Source organism: Electrophorus electricus, chromosome 1, assembly GCF_013358815.1.
Source record: "Electrophorus electricus isolate fEleEle1 chromosome 1, fEleEle1.pri, whole genome shotgun sequence".
Lineage (NCBI taxonomy): Eukaryota > Metazoa > Chordata > Actinopteri > Gymnotiformes > Gymnotidae > Electrophorus > Electrophorus electricus.
The window spans coordinates 29,965,322-29,979,453 of record NC_049535.1 but is presented as its reverse complement, the minus strand read 5'-3'; the positions used below and the strand labels follow the sequence as shown (position 1 = coordinate 29,979,453).

The 14,132-nt window shown below is 42.6% G+C and overlaps 1 protein-coding gene across 2 annotated transcripts in view; it reads left to right on the top strand.

Moving 5' to 3' along the window:
- Positions 1-4,983: 4,983 nt before the first annotated feature.
- ppp1r9ba (protein phosphatase 1, regulatory subunit 9Ba) overlaps positions 4,984-14,132 on the top strand; it is a 32,813-nt gene continuing 23,664 nt past the window's right edge. Inside the window, exons 1-2 of one of the 2 annotated variants that reach the window (XM_026997866.2) lie at positions 4,984-5,124; positions 6,232-7,692. In XM_026997866.2, the coding sequence (XP_026853667.2) occupies positions 6,289-7,692 (1,404 nt within the window). In that variant the 5' untranslated portion in view covers positions 4,984-5,124; positions 6,232-6,288. Of the gene's footprint in view, positions 5,125-5,301; positions 5,553-6,231; positions 7,693-14,132 lie in introns of those variants that run through there. The other variant, XM_026997867.2, reaches the window with a different exon arrangement.

Here is a 14,132-nt window from a genome sequence, read left to right as displayed (position 1 = left end):
TGTTACAGTGGTTTTGACTAAGAGTAAGATTAAAGGAAATATCAGAAATGTCTGTCATATCGTTTTGTTTTGGTTTTTTTTTTTTTTTTTTTTAATATATACGTATACCTATTTTGCAGTGTACAGCGCCTACTCACAGAACTGATTATGTGTAGTTTAAGACTAGCATAGGCTATGCTTAATATTCCTCTCCAACTGGTTTGCGCATACCTGCCAGATCTCCGGAATGCTTCTTCTTTAAATCCAGTCGTACATAATCCAAAATATTATCCACTGCTAATCCCATCCAGTGAAGAAACCGCATTTTAAACTCTTGGTCATAATTCCTCACTCTCAGATTAAAACTCTGTTTTAGAAAAAAATTTACTCCCATTCGATCGAATTCATGCAGCTCCATTCAAAATCACTAGGAAGACAACGCTACGAATCTAGGGAATTCGGTCCGACAAAGGTTTTCCACCACTGGCCATTTATTTTTTGGACCTTCGTGCTGAAGGTAATCTGTATCCCTCGGTGCACTGTCGAATGATTCTCTTGGTAGGGTGAAGTTGGTACTGGTCTTGCTTGATACAAGAGAGCCATTGTCTGGATAGGTATGCGAAGTGTTCCGTAGCGGGGGCTACGTGAAACGCGACCCATATCGCGTACAGTTCCATTTCATTTCCATTTTGCGTTGTGAACTATTTTATGATATCTTACACTAACTAGGGTACTATGCTTACACATACAGCACATTTGTAATTACTTCGCAGTGGAGCTGTATCAGTTTCAGCGCTATAGGGCGGAATACCTTCACCTCTTGTAATAAACTGTGTGTCTTGCATATAAAGGTTCTGTACTTTGAGACAGTTAATTCTTCATACCAAGTCTGGTGACTCTAGCTTTGAATTTCAAGGAATATTAAAATCAACATTTCTATGAATGTTGATTATGTGCAAAACGATTCTTCGAACAGTGATTCAAATGTTTTAGTTCAGCACACTAAAATCCAAGTGTGCTTGGATTCGTTCAAGCACACTTCAGCACACTGAACGAATCCAAGATTCATTCAGTTGCGAGCCAGTTCACTTGCACACTGAGCAAAATCATCTCCGTAAACTCAAACCCAAAATCATATCACTCACCATTAACCTTTCAAATATTGTATCCGTTGATAGCATGCTATGCAGCAAATGTGTAACAAAATGCCAGGAATGTAGTCTGAATGGCAGGCATAGTCGTTGTAGTGGCTATAGTTTCTCTCGTGGAAGTAAATAAAAGCCTGCATTACTCTCATACAACAGAATCATTTTCACATTACAGACAAATATCGACATCTAGTGGTCTTAAAGGCTCAGCAAATCAAGTGATGATTTTAAATGAATGTGCCAGTGCTTAATCAGTTTTGATTCTTTCTCGCTTTTATAACCTTTAGTTAAAACTTGTTACCTTTCGTAACATGCGGATAACATTAATCCTGAAAGGGACACGCTTCGGCTGTTTGTTACAGTAAAAATAAAACTTATTTTAATTCTTTCTACTTTATTTCTGATTATATGGTTAGAGCTACATGTTTTAAACCAGTTCTTGACCTTTACTTTGAAGTCAGCTTTGTACACACTTGGTATTCTTTTAACTAGTTTCATGAGGCAGCCATGTATGATGCTTTTCCATCAATCTGAAAGAAATGTTCATTTTCCTTGTTCCTGAAGTTGCTTTCACTTTGGATTGCTACATCTATCACTACATCCCTCTTCTGCTATTTATCCACCACTACTATGTCTGGCTGGTTAGCCATTTCCATTTTGTCAGTCTGTATTTGGAAGTGCCACTGGATCTTAGCTCGGATCTTATCTCCACCACTTTTGAGGATGTAAGGGTGTACCCACTTTGACCATTAGAACTTCCAGCCTGCACTGGTGATGTTTCATACTATGCATTATCCATCCATTCTTACTAACCATCCATTCTTTCAATCCATCCATTCTTACTATCCATTAGCAGCTGGTTCATTTGTGCTTCCAGGCACTCATAGAGTGCTGTCAGCTTCTTTAGCCAGTAGGTGTGAACCATGTCAGGGCCTGGAGCTGTCCAGCTAGTTATCCTTGAGATGCATTCTTGGACATCTTCTAGTGTGATGGTTATTTGGATCCTGTTCAGGAAGGTTGCTGTGGTCTACTTTTGGATTCAGTAACCACTGGGTATTGTTGTATGATGCCTCCTTTTCCCATAGGCTTATGTTTGTTTGGGATTCAATTCATCTATAGACTATCAGCTTTTAGTATTAGATTTGTCTTAAATTTTGCCATAATGTTTACATTTTATATATTTAGCTGACACTTTTATCTGAAGCAACATACATTTATGAATGTAATACAGCTTGAGCAATTACTCTGAGGCCCAACAGTAGTAACTTAGCAGTGGTGGGGATTGAACTGACAACCTTCTGATTACTAGTCAAGTACCTTAAACACTGAGCTACCCAGTGGTGTTAATAAATAACTAATAATAAATTAAATAATAAATAATAAAATGCATTTAAGACTATGCAAAACTTGTCATCCATCAGGTGTGTCCAGACATTTGAAAGACATATGGACTGTGTTTCATTCTTTCAATTATTTGTTAGCATATTCATTCATTAGTTTGTACATTTAGTACTGTTAAATGGGGGGAATTGCTATATATACAGATTACAACAGAAAAGGCTTTTTGGAATATGACACATCACTTTCATCTTCATGCATAATTGTGTATTGTTCAAATGTTCAATTAGATTTTGTTCAATTTTGTTTAACTAGATTTCTTCTGTTTTGGATAGTTTGGAAAATTTCCTGATACCTGAAGCAAAATGTGTACATGCAGAAATTATCTATAAAACTCTTAGATAATGTATTCAGAACCATGATAAATGATGTGTTCTGAAAACCACTTGAGAAGGTATAACAGAGTGCCTGTTGTTGTGTAGGCATAGCTCATCAGGAGGTCTGCACAGGGCAAAGATACAGGGGAACAACAGATACAGGAAATTTGGGTCACCAAGGCAGCAGTGCAGAGGAGGTGTTGCTATGGCAACTGTACATCTGTGCAAGGAGGGTTTTGCAGTCTTCAGCTGTGTCTGCATTCTCAGAGGAATTATGACGCACAGTGTGAACAGCTCTTTTGTATACAGGCAATTTATATGTCTATATAGTTTGTGTATTTATTTTGTCATGTTTTTTGTTTTGTTTTGTTCTATTTGCACTGTTAATGTTTCAACTGAAAGAAAGCAGGCAAGGTATGTATTTCTGTTGTATTCATTCAGCTATACATGTAAATAGAAAATAGGGGTATCCTGAATCCTGAATTTTTTCCATGAGGGACAGCAACAAGCTTCTATCAGTACACAAGGCACCCTTACAAAAGCCCACTTTTCTTACATGCAAGATTATCCTTAATTTTTATCTTATTATGCTGGCCTGTATTGATTATTTCAAGTAGTCAACCAGATAGGAAAGTAGTGTTCTTCCAACAAAAGTTAATTTAAGGATAATTATTTGTGTGTGTGTGTGTGTGTGTGTGTGTGTGTGTGTGTGTGCGTGTGTGTGTGTGTGTGTGTGTGTGTGTGTGTGTATATACATGTTCTGGCTCACTTTTTATTATTTTATTTTTTTTTACCTTATATGGTTTCCCTAATGTAAGGATTGTTTAAAATAACAATTCTACTACAACTACAATTTCCAGATACTAGAGCTCTCACATATTAGCCTGTCATCAATTATTTCCATAACGAAAACAAATCCGTTTGCCTTTTGAGAATTACACTGGGAAGGCCTACTAAATTGTGTCGAAATTATCTGTAAATACTGCAGTAGTTCAGCAATAACCAAACGCTGAAGTCGTCTGGATTATTGTACCATAGAAGAAAGTAGAAAATTCTGAACAATTACCAGTGCTGTATTCAGCATTCCATCGGTGAAAAGATGCCACTTGGTTCTAATTTCCATGAACAATTCTCTAAAACACCGCTTCGCGTCGCCATTTTCATTGTACACTAACACACCCTACAATAAACAGATATCGCGAAAACGGGATAGTCTCGTTTGGTCGGGAGATGTCGGGCAATTGATTGATTCTGATTTGACTTATGAACTAAATATAATTTAAGGTCTCAAAACCAAATGGTTGTAGACTTTATAGGACAAGGATGTAAACAAATAAATGATCTGACGACAGATTATGGTCATTTCTTGGCGCCTAAGAGAAATTAAACATTTCTTTGTGAAATGAAGTACCAAAGACTGTATTCGTCCGTAGTAAGCTAAAATGTTTAATTACTATCTTACTATAAATGCACTAGTTTAGTTCATTCCATTATCGTATGTTAATAATCCTATATCATTAGCGTAATCGCCCTTTATAAGGTCAAATAAACCATATGCATGTGTTTGTGCATTCTTTGTGTTTTATGTGTTTAACAGCAAGCAGGCCTCGTCTCTGGTCCAGCTGTGCGATTAAACAGCAACAGTATCGAAGAAAGTCGGCCTAATCTCGTTTTCTCTTTAGTATGCCTCGCGAGGTCGCCAATAGACACAAATGTGATAATGAACACGTTGCATGCGATCCTGAAGCAATCGCTGATAGTTAAAGCCATGTACCATTTCCAAAATATATTATTCTGTCTGCCTGCCTCTCTGTAAGTATAACCCCGGTATCTATCTATCTATCTATCTATCTATCTATCTATCTATCTATCTATCTATCTATCTATCTATCTATCTATCTATCTATCTATCTATCTATCTCTCTCTGTCTGTCTGTCTGTCTGTCTGTCTGTCTGTCTGTCTATGCTAATCTGGCAATACAATTTAGATTTTTAAAAACATGCTTGAGTTAAGTGTAAATGTATTGAGTAGGTGTGAGGCAAACGCTTATTGCCCAAGAAAAAGTGGAACAGTGGTGGAAGCTCTGATGCCATGTGAGAGGAGGGCACGAGCCTAGCAGTAGCCAGTGCACGAGCGAGCTGGAGACAGGGCAGGCGCGTCACTTCTGTACGCTCGTGGGGAAATCGAGAGGCTGAAAACGAATTGTGGACACAATGGATTCGCAAAGAGACGGAGTTTACTTTGATTAAGCACCGAACCTTTGATGAGCACAAGAAAAAAGGTAATGCCCCGCTGTGACGTCAGGGTAAAACGTTAATTCGACGATCTGTTGTATTTTCCGTGCTATATTTAATTCAGAAAAAAGAAGAGTTATTTTGGACAGCATAAGATGCAGGAAGCGACGTAACCGAGCCTCGGCATCAGGCAAGCAGGGCCTCATGGTCCTACTGTCGTGCGTTGACAACCCGCTGTTCGATAGCTGACACTCACAGACCGCGATTGTTAGTGCAGTGTATCATTATTACATTTGCTTTAGGCTATGGTTACCATTACGGAATTACATTTGGGGGGCGAGAGAATAACGGCATAGGCAATATCCGGCGTTTCGGAGTGGTGGTGTAAAGCTAAGCTCTCCTACACAAATAAGTGGCATCAGTCGCAGACTGGACTCATAACAAAGCGTACCATCCAATGTCAGTCTGGAAGCGGGTGCGTATTATGTTTTATTATGGAATCTTGCACGAAAAAGCTTACTGAATTAAGTTTGCTAAATGCGTCGGTGCTTTAAAACGAACTTAAACATTTTAAAGCAACGCTTTTGGAATTGCACACCTTTTGAGTTTAACGCGATTGTAGCAATTTTGTTCTCCCATACGTGTGACTCCTAAGAATTTTCGACAAATAATACATTTCCACAGCGAATGCCTTAAAATGCTTATAAAATGATTTCGATATAAAATGATTTCGATGTATGTGTGATGATGTATATATGACAACAAAATTGAAAAAAGATGTGAGCGTAACTACTGGATCTATGACTCCCCAGCCTCTCTGGGGTTAGCTGTCGGTAAGCCCCTTAAAACCGCTGGTACACGTAGTACACCGATGGCCTAATAAAGGTAATGAACAAAAAGTGCTATTTTAAGTGCAATAAGAAGTATGTGCTTTCTTTGAAGGTTTCCATTGCATGTTTACCTGATTTTGACACTTACCCTACACCTGCTGCCAATTATATATTTGAGAAGACCCTAATTTGCATGTTTGTAAAAAGTTCCTCTAGTTCTCTCTTTAGTTTTGTTTATTGTTTATTGTGCTGTGACTCACGATGACCCCTGGTTTGTTTATGCCTCCTGTTTGCCTCTGCCACCCTGGATGGGGTTCCTCCCAGGGGGTGAGGCAGGGGGCTATGTCGTTTCAGCTCCTCTCCACTACCATTTGATTAACCATGATGAAGACCGAACCCCCGTCCGCCACCAGCGGTAATGCCGGTGCGCCAATTGGAGCTCGGAGCGCGTCCCCACACCGGAACGCGTACGAGGCGGGAATCCAGGCGCTCCAGCCAGCCAAAGATGCCGGCGCCACCAACGGGGAGGATGGCAAAGAGGGGAAAGTGCGAGGCCTGGGCCGCGGCCGCCGGTACGGCTCCAATGTCCACCGCATCAAGAATATGTTCATGCAGATGGGCTCTCCTGGGGAGGAAGAGGAGCCATTGAAGATGAAGGACCAGGCGGTGCGGCTGTCCCTGCCTCGAGCGAGCAGCCTGAATGAGAATGTTGATCACAGCGCACTGCTCAAGTTAGGTGGTACTGTCTCTGAGCGTGTGAGCCGCTTCGACAGCAGGGGTGAGGGCAGTACCGCTCATGGATCTTCCCCTGGCTACTCCAAGCTGCAGGAGACGCGGAAGATCTTTGAGCAGCGCACCTTGCAGGAGAAGCAGGCTGCCACCAACCGCATCCTGCTGAAGAAGGAACGGGCCTCGGGCTTCCAGGACAGCCGTCTGGATGTGGTTGCAAGGTTCAACGGCAGCACCGAGGCCCTGGACAGGCTGGATGCTGAGGGTGGCCCTGTCGAGGCCGTGTCCCCTACTGTCAGCCAGCTGAGTGCCGTCTTTGAGAAGGCCGAGCTGCGCAACAGTTTCAGTCGGCCGTCCTCGACCTCGCCGCTGCCCCCTCATGCCGCCAGTCCCACCCCAGGGAGAGCAGGTGGCACCAGCTCCAAATTCATCCCCAAAAAGGTGCGAACTTTCCCCAAGGTGGGGAGTCAAGAGAAGGGAGCACAGGCCGAGGGACAGGAGGCTGCACCTGGAAGTCCCAGGAGGACGGGCTGCCAAGCTGATGCCCCCGGGAGCAAACAGTCAGTGAGCACCTCATCCGGCCCACCTGTGGAGCTGGAGAAGGAGTGGCAAAGGGAGCCCTCTGACACCAGCATGGAGAAGGAGCCGAAACAAGGAGAGCGTGATGCCTCCGGCCCTGGCGGCCAGGATGCAGGCAGCAGGCTGGTTCACGCAGAGGTCCATGCATCGCTGGAGAATGGGGACACCGATGGAGCCTGTGAGGATGCCAACCAAAAAGATGAGGGCAGGTCAGCCTTGGGAGACAACTGCCTCCAAGAGGAGGAGGCAGCCGAGGAGTCCCATAAGGAGGATTACTCTGAAGCTGACCTGGTGGACATCAGCGCCTACAGCGGCATTGGTGAGGACTCTGGCGGGAGTCAGCTGGATGAGGATGAGGAGGCAGACGATGATGAAGCCTACGAACCAGAGTCCAGCTGCACAGAGATCTCGGGGCTGCCGACCGAGGATGAGCCTCCAGCCAGCCGGAAGATCCGCTTCAGCACTGGGCCCATAAAGGTGAGCGCTTAAAATCGACTCCCAGCTGGAGCGAAGAATACATTAACCAAACATTTACTGAAGTGATTCATTTAATAGTAGTAATAGTAATAGTAGGATTTTGCCCTCTGGAATCATGAAAGACAGTCAGGGCAGTCTATCTAGTAATCTGCTGTGCAGCAGGAAATACTTTCAGGTAATAAACGGTGCAGCTCAGAAAATCTGGGCTCGCATTTGATGGGAGATTTTTATGCTGACTGATTGCAAATATTTCTGTCAAACCAGTTTTCCTTGCTTCTTGATTCAGAGGCGATCTCCCTCTTTCAAGATCAGCCCTAGTGTATTGTTCACATCATGTCAAGCCTGCATTGTAATAGTGTGACTACATTGTTGTTAACATCTGTGTCGTCGGTGACAGTTCTGAAGTTGAAAGGACACTAGGTGGATAAAATCTCATGGCTGTGATGTACACTAAACCAGCCCTGTACATCAAGTAGGAAGCCATTTCGGCTCCATATTGCCACTAGTGACCGCCAGCATGTGGCATCTTGGGCCAGCAGGTGTGAGCTGCATGCGTGTGCAGCCCTGCTCTGTTGCTGCCAGCTGTGTCCCGCGGCTGCCCGAGCATCTCTGCTTCTTCTGCTTTCTGTGAGGATCCCATGGTCACGCCCCATGCCTTTTCCAAGGCTTGTCACGCTACCATCTGGGTCCTCAAAAAGATTCACGTTATGCTGCTCTTTCCTCTCTGCCAGTCATTTGCTGCAGTGACAGGATATGAAATCGTTATGAAACCAAGCCAGTAATAGATCTGGTTTTTGTTTTTTGTTTTTTTCTATGAAAGGAGAACAAAGTCAGTTTTAAGTGATTGTTTCCCCTCTGTCTTTTCAGAGGGTGTGGGAGAGGGCTGGGTTTGACCTGGCCTCACACTGTCCAGGTCTCTGACACTCTGGCCACCCGTTCTGTCGCGCCAGCACAGCAGCGTTTGGCATTAGTGCACTAGCTGGCGAAATATGTAGCATCGTGCCATGATTGAGCTCTGACAGTGCAGTGAGCTCTTGTGGTGTGCTGGGGCAGCAGCTAAACCTGTGTGCACAGAGGTTTGGCACAAGTAGCTTCCCAATAACTAATTGTTACTAATCACAACTTTTGCAGCCTATTTTTCAAGCTAACACAAGGCAATGTAGCCTAAATGGTCTGTACTGCCTCGAGAGATGGAATGAGATCAAATCTGTATGAAAAGTTGTGAAATAAAGAATATCCTAAATGTTGGATATTCATTAAGTTGTGTAAAAAAATGAAAGCTATTGGAAATGGCTCTTAAAATGTATTATTAAAAGTTATTACGATTTCTGCGCCACGTACAAAATGCCAGTCGTATGATTTGCTGTACTATATATTGTAGCCCACTGAAGAGTATTTTATGTATGTCATTTATATATGTGATTTTTAGTAAGTGGGTGGAATTTAAAAAAGGCTTTGAAATGTTGGAACATTAAATAGTACAGAGAAAATAAAACTAATACACGGGTGTGTGTTTAGAGTGTGTATCCCAATTCTGACCTAACCTAACCTAACCATAGAAACAGAAACAGTAAACTGTTCTCAGAGCCCCAGTCTGATGCTGGTTCTGGTGCCACGTTGCCCTCAGGCAGATGAAGTGCCCTGAATCACTGGCCTGCAATTGTCCTTCCATCTCCGAGCTCAGACTGGTGTGTGCTGCCGTTCCCAGGACACTGCTGGCCCAGGCTGATTAGGCTGTACTGCACAGTGTGATATTGCAATGTATAGATTGCTTGTTCAGTGCGTGTGCAAAAGAGCCTCATGCTTCAGAATTATTTCAGGAAATCTCTGTAAATGAGAATACGTGGTTCATTTAAATGCTTGTGGATCCTCTGATCGCGTATAATGTTAGTTTGGAGAAAGAAATGCTAATATTGTGGTCTCATCCATTCATGCACTGCTAGGCAGTAGTCTATTTCCATGGATACATCAGGGCTGGCATTCTGGTTCTGACGTGTATTGGGCTGAGTCTTGTGCCCAGTGCTGTGTGAATGGCAGAGAGGCTCTGAGCCTGGCAGCAGACGACCCCCCTGAGGGGCACAGTGAATGCATGCTGCAGCTAACGTACATTGAGGAATCACACTGACATGGTGACTATTATCCAAAGGGCCCTGCTCACTGTGCTGGGGTATAAGGACATGGAGTACTTAAATTAAATTGAAACAGACATTCTGTGCTTTTTGGGAAGAGGTCAAATCTATAAGCAGAAGGACCTTCTGCAAAAATGTCTTTACGGCTACTTTTTGGACACTATTTTCTGAACTGTTTCAAGTTATACTTAGGCTGTTCATTCTATACTATCTACACACCCACCGTTTTCCTTGTGACTTTAATGTGACCTCACAGAATATGTAAAGGTACAAGCTGAATTAAGACCTGTTCACCATACACGCATCCTAACCATGAGTCAAATGAGACAGCATCAGCAGGCCGAACAGTCGTAGAGGGCGCCTTCTCCCAACCCCAGCCTTCCAGTTGTTCTCCCTTTCATTTTTGCCTTCTGTCATTCATTAGAACTCCTGGTTGGCTTCTGTTCCATCCCCCGGACATTTCGCACTGTCCCGGGCACATCTGTGAGCTCTTATCTCCCATCTATAAACCAGCAGCAGCAGCAGCATCACTGACCCGCCTCACCGAGAACGCCGCAACAGCCCTGCAGTACCGCTGCAGTCAAACCCCACGTGGAGGAGGAGGAAGAGGAAGAGCGACGCTATACTTTTGCCCCTGTTAGTTGTTCTGGTTTGCAAGTTGTGCAATCATGCGTTCATGTGTCTGCGTGGAGTCCTTGTGTGCGCGCTCAGCTCTGGCGCCAAATTCGCTTTTAACTGCTTCCTGATTCCATACAGCCCTGGGTAAGCGCTCTTATCCTCTCAAAGACAGGAAGCAGTCTGACTGCTGTGGCGAAGGAGGTGGCTGGCCTTGCAGTGTTAGTGAAATGCGTCCTTTTTGTGCAGGTCTGAGAACAGTCTTCTTTGCCCAGCTGCTCAGTTTAAGCTTTAGGGCCTGGGTAGAGATAGAGGAGCCTCACCCTGGAGCTGGCAGGGCCAGCGCAGACTGCACAGGCCACAGGGTCTAATCATCATGGGCCAGGAGCTTTACCTCGCATTCCTGAGAGTGTTCGGAAAAAGGGCCTTATGAGAAAGAACCAGAGTATGGAGGCTAAGGCTCTGTGTCTGCATTAAATTTAGTTTACAGGGCTGAGATTAGATGAATTTTTCTGAGCTTCCATTGGTATGTAGCACATATTGTTATTACTGTTAGCGTAACATTCTTCACAGAAGCGACAACAGCAACAGACATCTTTATTCTGTTTTATATATGAGTGACAGTTGTCCTGTTGTGACTCCATCCTGGTGCTATATAAGTGGGAAAGTGAGAGAAAGTCATGACTCTTGAGTACTAACTATTAACACTGTCACTGTTTGTGTACCGCCGTCCAACCTTTTGGTAGTGTAATGTAAAAATAATATGTAGTTTTTCTTCGACCAGGAGCAGCACTGGTTAGACATGCATGTGAACCCTTCTCATAAACATGCCGTCAGAAGGCAGGTGTGCTTTAACACTGCATCCCCTAAATTAAGAGCATACCTGCTGTTAAAAAGAGAGCATTCGTTTAATCCAGAGAGAAAACCTTAGTTTGTGCAACACATGTGGCATCTAACTGTCCTGATTCATCCTGGGCAAAACAATGAAATATAGTAGTACTGGTGTTGCTTCTGTAGTAATGATGTGGTTTCTGTAGTAATAGTCTTGTGATTGTGTCTGAGTAACTACAGTTATTTCCGATCTTATGAAGCATGGAGGCAAAAACACATTATATATTTACTCGACTGGTTTCATCTTCTCATGTTCACTGATGTTTGTCAAAACTGTACATAGTTTTCATGGTTCAGCAAAGTATCTTCACCTGGAATAAACTAGTCCAGTAAGTCTGCTGTTCTCTACATTAGATGCTTGCATTCCAAGCCAGGCATCATAGAAATTGTCAGAAGCTCTAGAGTATCTCTTGTAGGGAAGATATTTTTGGATTTCTAATATTTTTTATTTTACACTGTAAGCATATACATGCAATAATTCATGTTACACAACATTTTAAAATTGTAACACTGCAGAGACTATTCAGAGTAAGGCTTCTTATTTAGCTCTGCTAAACAAAATCTTATGTAAATTTCATTGAGATCAGGTCTGTATTGTAATTATTAGCACTCATCTTTTACTTTAAACTTTGCTCATGGTTTTCTTTATTGAACAGTGTATTCTTAGTACAAAATGTAAGCAGATTAATAGACACGACTGAAATTGGAAGCTATGAAGTGCAGCGATGTCATTAAAGCAGTGACAAAAAATGTGGGATAATTTTCTTTCCATCTCTACAGCAAACTGAACTGAGTCACACTTAGTCATGGGCATTACAGTTTCAAGTTCATTTTTTCATTATGTTTCTAACTTGTAATAAGAAACTCACTTTTCTCTTTCTCTTTTCACTTTTCTCTGTCCTCAACAATCTTAGCTTACTTTTTTAACATATAGTTATCCATTTATGTGAATATTAGCAGTGTGAGATTGCCCACTAGTGAAATACCAGTGCCTGACATTTGAGGAAAAGAACATGTGTATTTGCAGTGGAACAAATGAGAGGCCCAGTATGATCTCAGCATTTTCATGAGCTGGTCAGTCTGGTTCCAGCCTCGACTACAGCGCTCTGAGTAGTGACATACTCTGGCCTCATCTCAAAGCCATGAAGGGCAGGAAAGCCCACCGAATCAGTGACTGCTTTTCCACAGAAGCCCTGTTAATATCAAAATGATTTCACATACATGTGAATTTTCTTGACTTGATTTTCTTGAGCTGGTGTGTAGCATCATGTTTCCAGACAACTGTGTCAGTGTTGGCTCAGCAATAGTAGTGCAAATGACTACGAAAATCTTGCTAGCCAAGAGCTTGCTTCACATCTACGGAAGTGCTGAACCTTATTAAATGCTTTGCTGTGACCACTGAGAGATGGGGAGCTTTTCAGAGGCACAAATGTTAGCTGAATTTGGCAAGACAATATTGAGTACCGACAACCTTGATTCTGTAGGCCTGGGTAGCTTCAAGAGTTATTACTGATTGATATATGGCTGTATTTTAATAAATAGCTCTATCCAGCCTGTTGAGTGGCAAGACTATAAGGTATCCTTATAAAACAGCAGGTAAAATGCATGAAGCTGTTGTGTGGTATATCTTAAATGGTCTTACTTTTAGCCACTGACAACCAATGTTGGCCTTTCCACACACTTTTAAAATAAGAATGCTTCCTTGCAAGCTTGTTCATAGCCTTGCACAATTACCAAAAAGCTCCAATAGAGTTCTTGTTTTTTAGTGAAACCTTAACTATTGATCAGGTCCCCAAATTTTTTCTCTCTGTTTGACCTTGTATTTTAGGATGTGAGGTCTGATCCAGTAAGCTTTAAAAGTCTGCGGTTACAATCAGGCCTGCATCACCAATTTTTCTATTACATGCGATGCAATTTCCAAATGGCATCAACTGTATGACTAGAAGACTGGAAGTCTCAGTGAGCTTGATGGAATTTGTCCTGTTGTTTATTGTGCATCTACTTGTATTGCTATTTGTAAGTGCAAATCAGAGTTATAACTTATTTGGTCCTACAGTTACCCGAGAGCCTTTGTTCACTACGTGAAGTTTATGTTTTTGTCACAAGGAGAAATCTGTTGTGCTGTTGTGATTAAGTCAGATATTTGGCTTTTTATCATCTCATCTCACTTGCAATGTGGGCTGAAAGGTTTAATTGTTTGGAATGTAATTATCTTTTGTAATTTGCTGGTTACTACATTGCATCTTCAAATGTTGCCTCTGTTACCCTTATGGCATTCCTCTGCTGTCCAGATTCAGCCCAGGTTTTTTGGGGGTTTTTTCGCTCCAACTCTTTTGAATTATGGAGTGAGGAACTATAAAAGGTCAGAGAAGAAATAGATGATGACTGCAGTCAGGAAGACCCAGTGACCAACTAGTGGGCCCTTTGCTTGTCTCCCTCTCGATAAATAACATGCACATTTTTGTTCTCATCCTCACATGGATATTTAGCTAGGGCACTCTGAGCGATGCACTCAGACTTACGTCTTTTACAGGAAGTGATAGAGCAATATCACCCCTTGTCAAGCATTTTGCTGCAGTATGCATTCTTACCGCTTTAACTTCATTTTTTCTTCTTTTCTTAATGAAGTGTAGGACTACGCTTGCGTATTCCACCAACCTTCGTGTGATAGCTTTCCGATCATGAAGACTACAGTCTTAGCCTCAGACACACATCTTAGCTGCCCGCCCCCATGCTTCTGTGATCATACTGGACCCCATGCTGTGCTGTTGTGCTGGTTGGCAGTGCTGGCGTCATGGAGTTTGG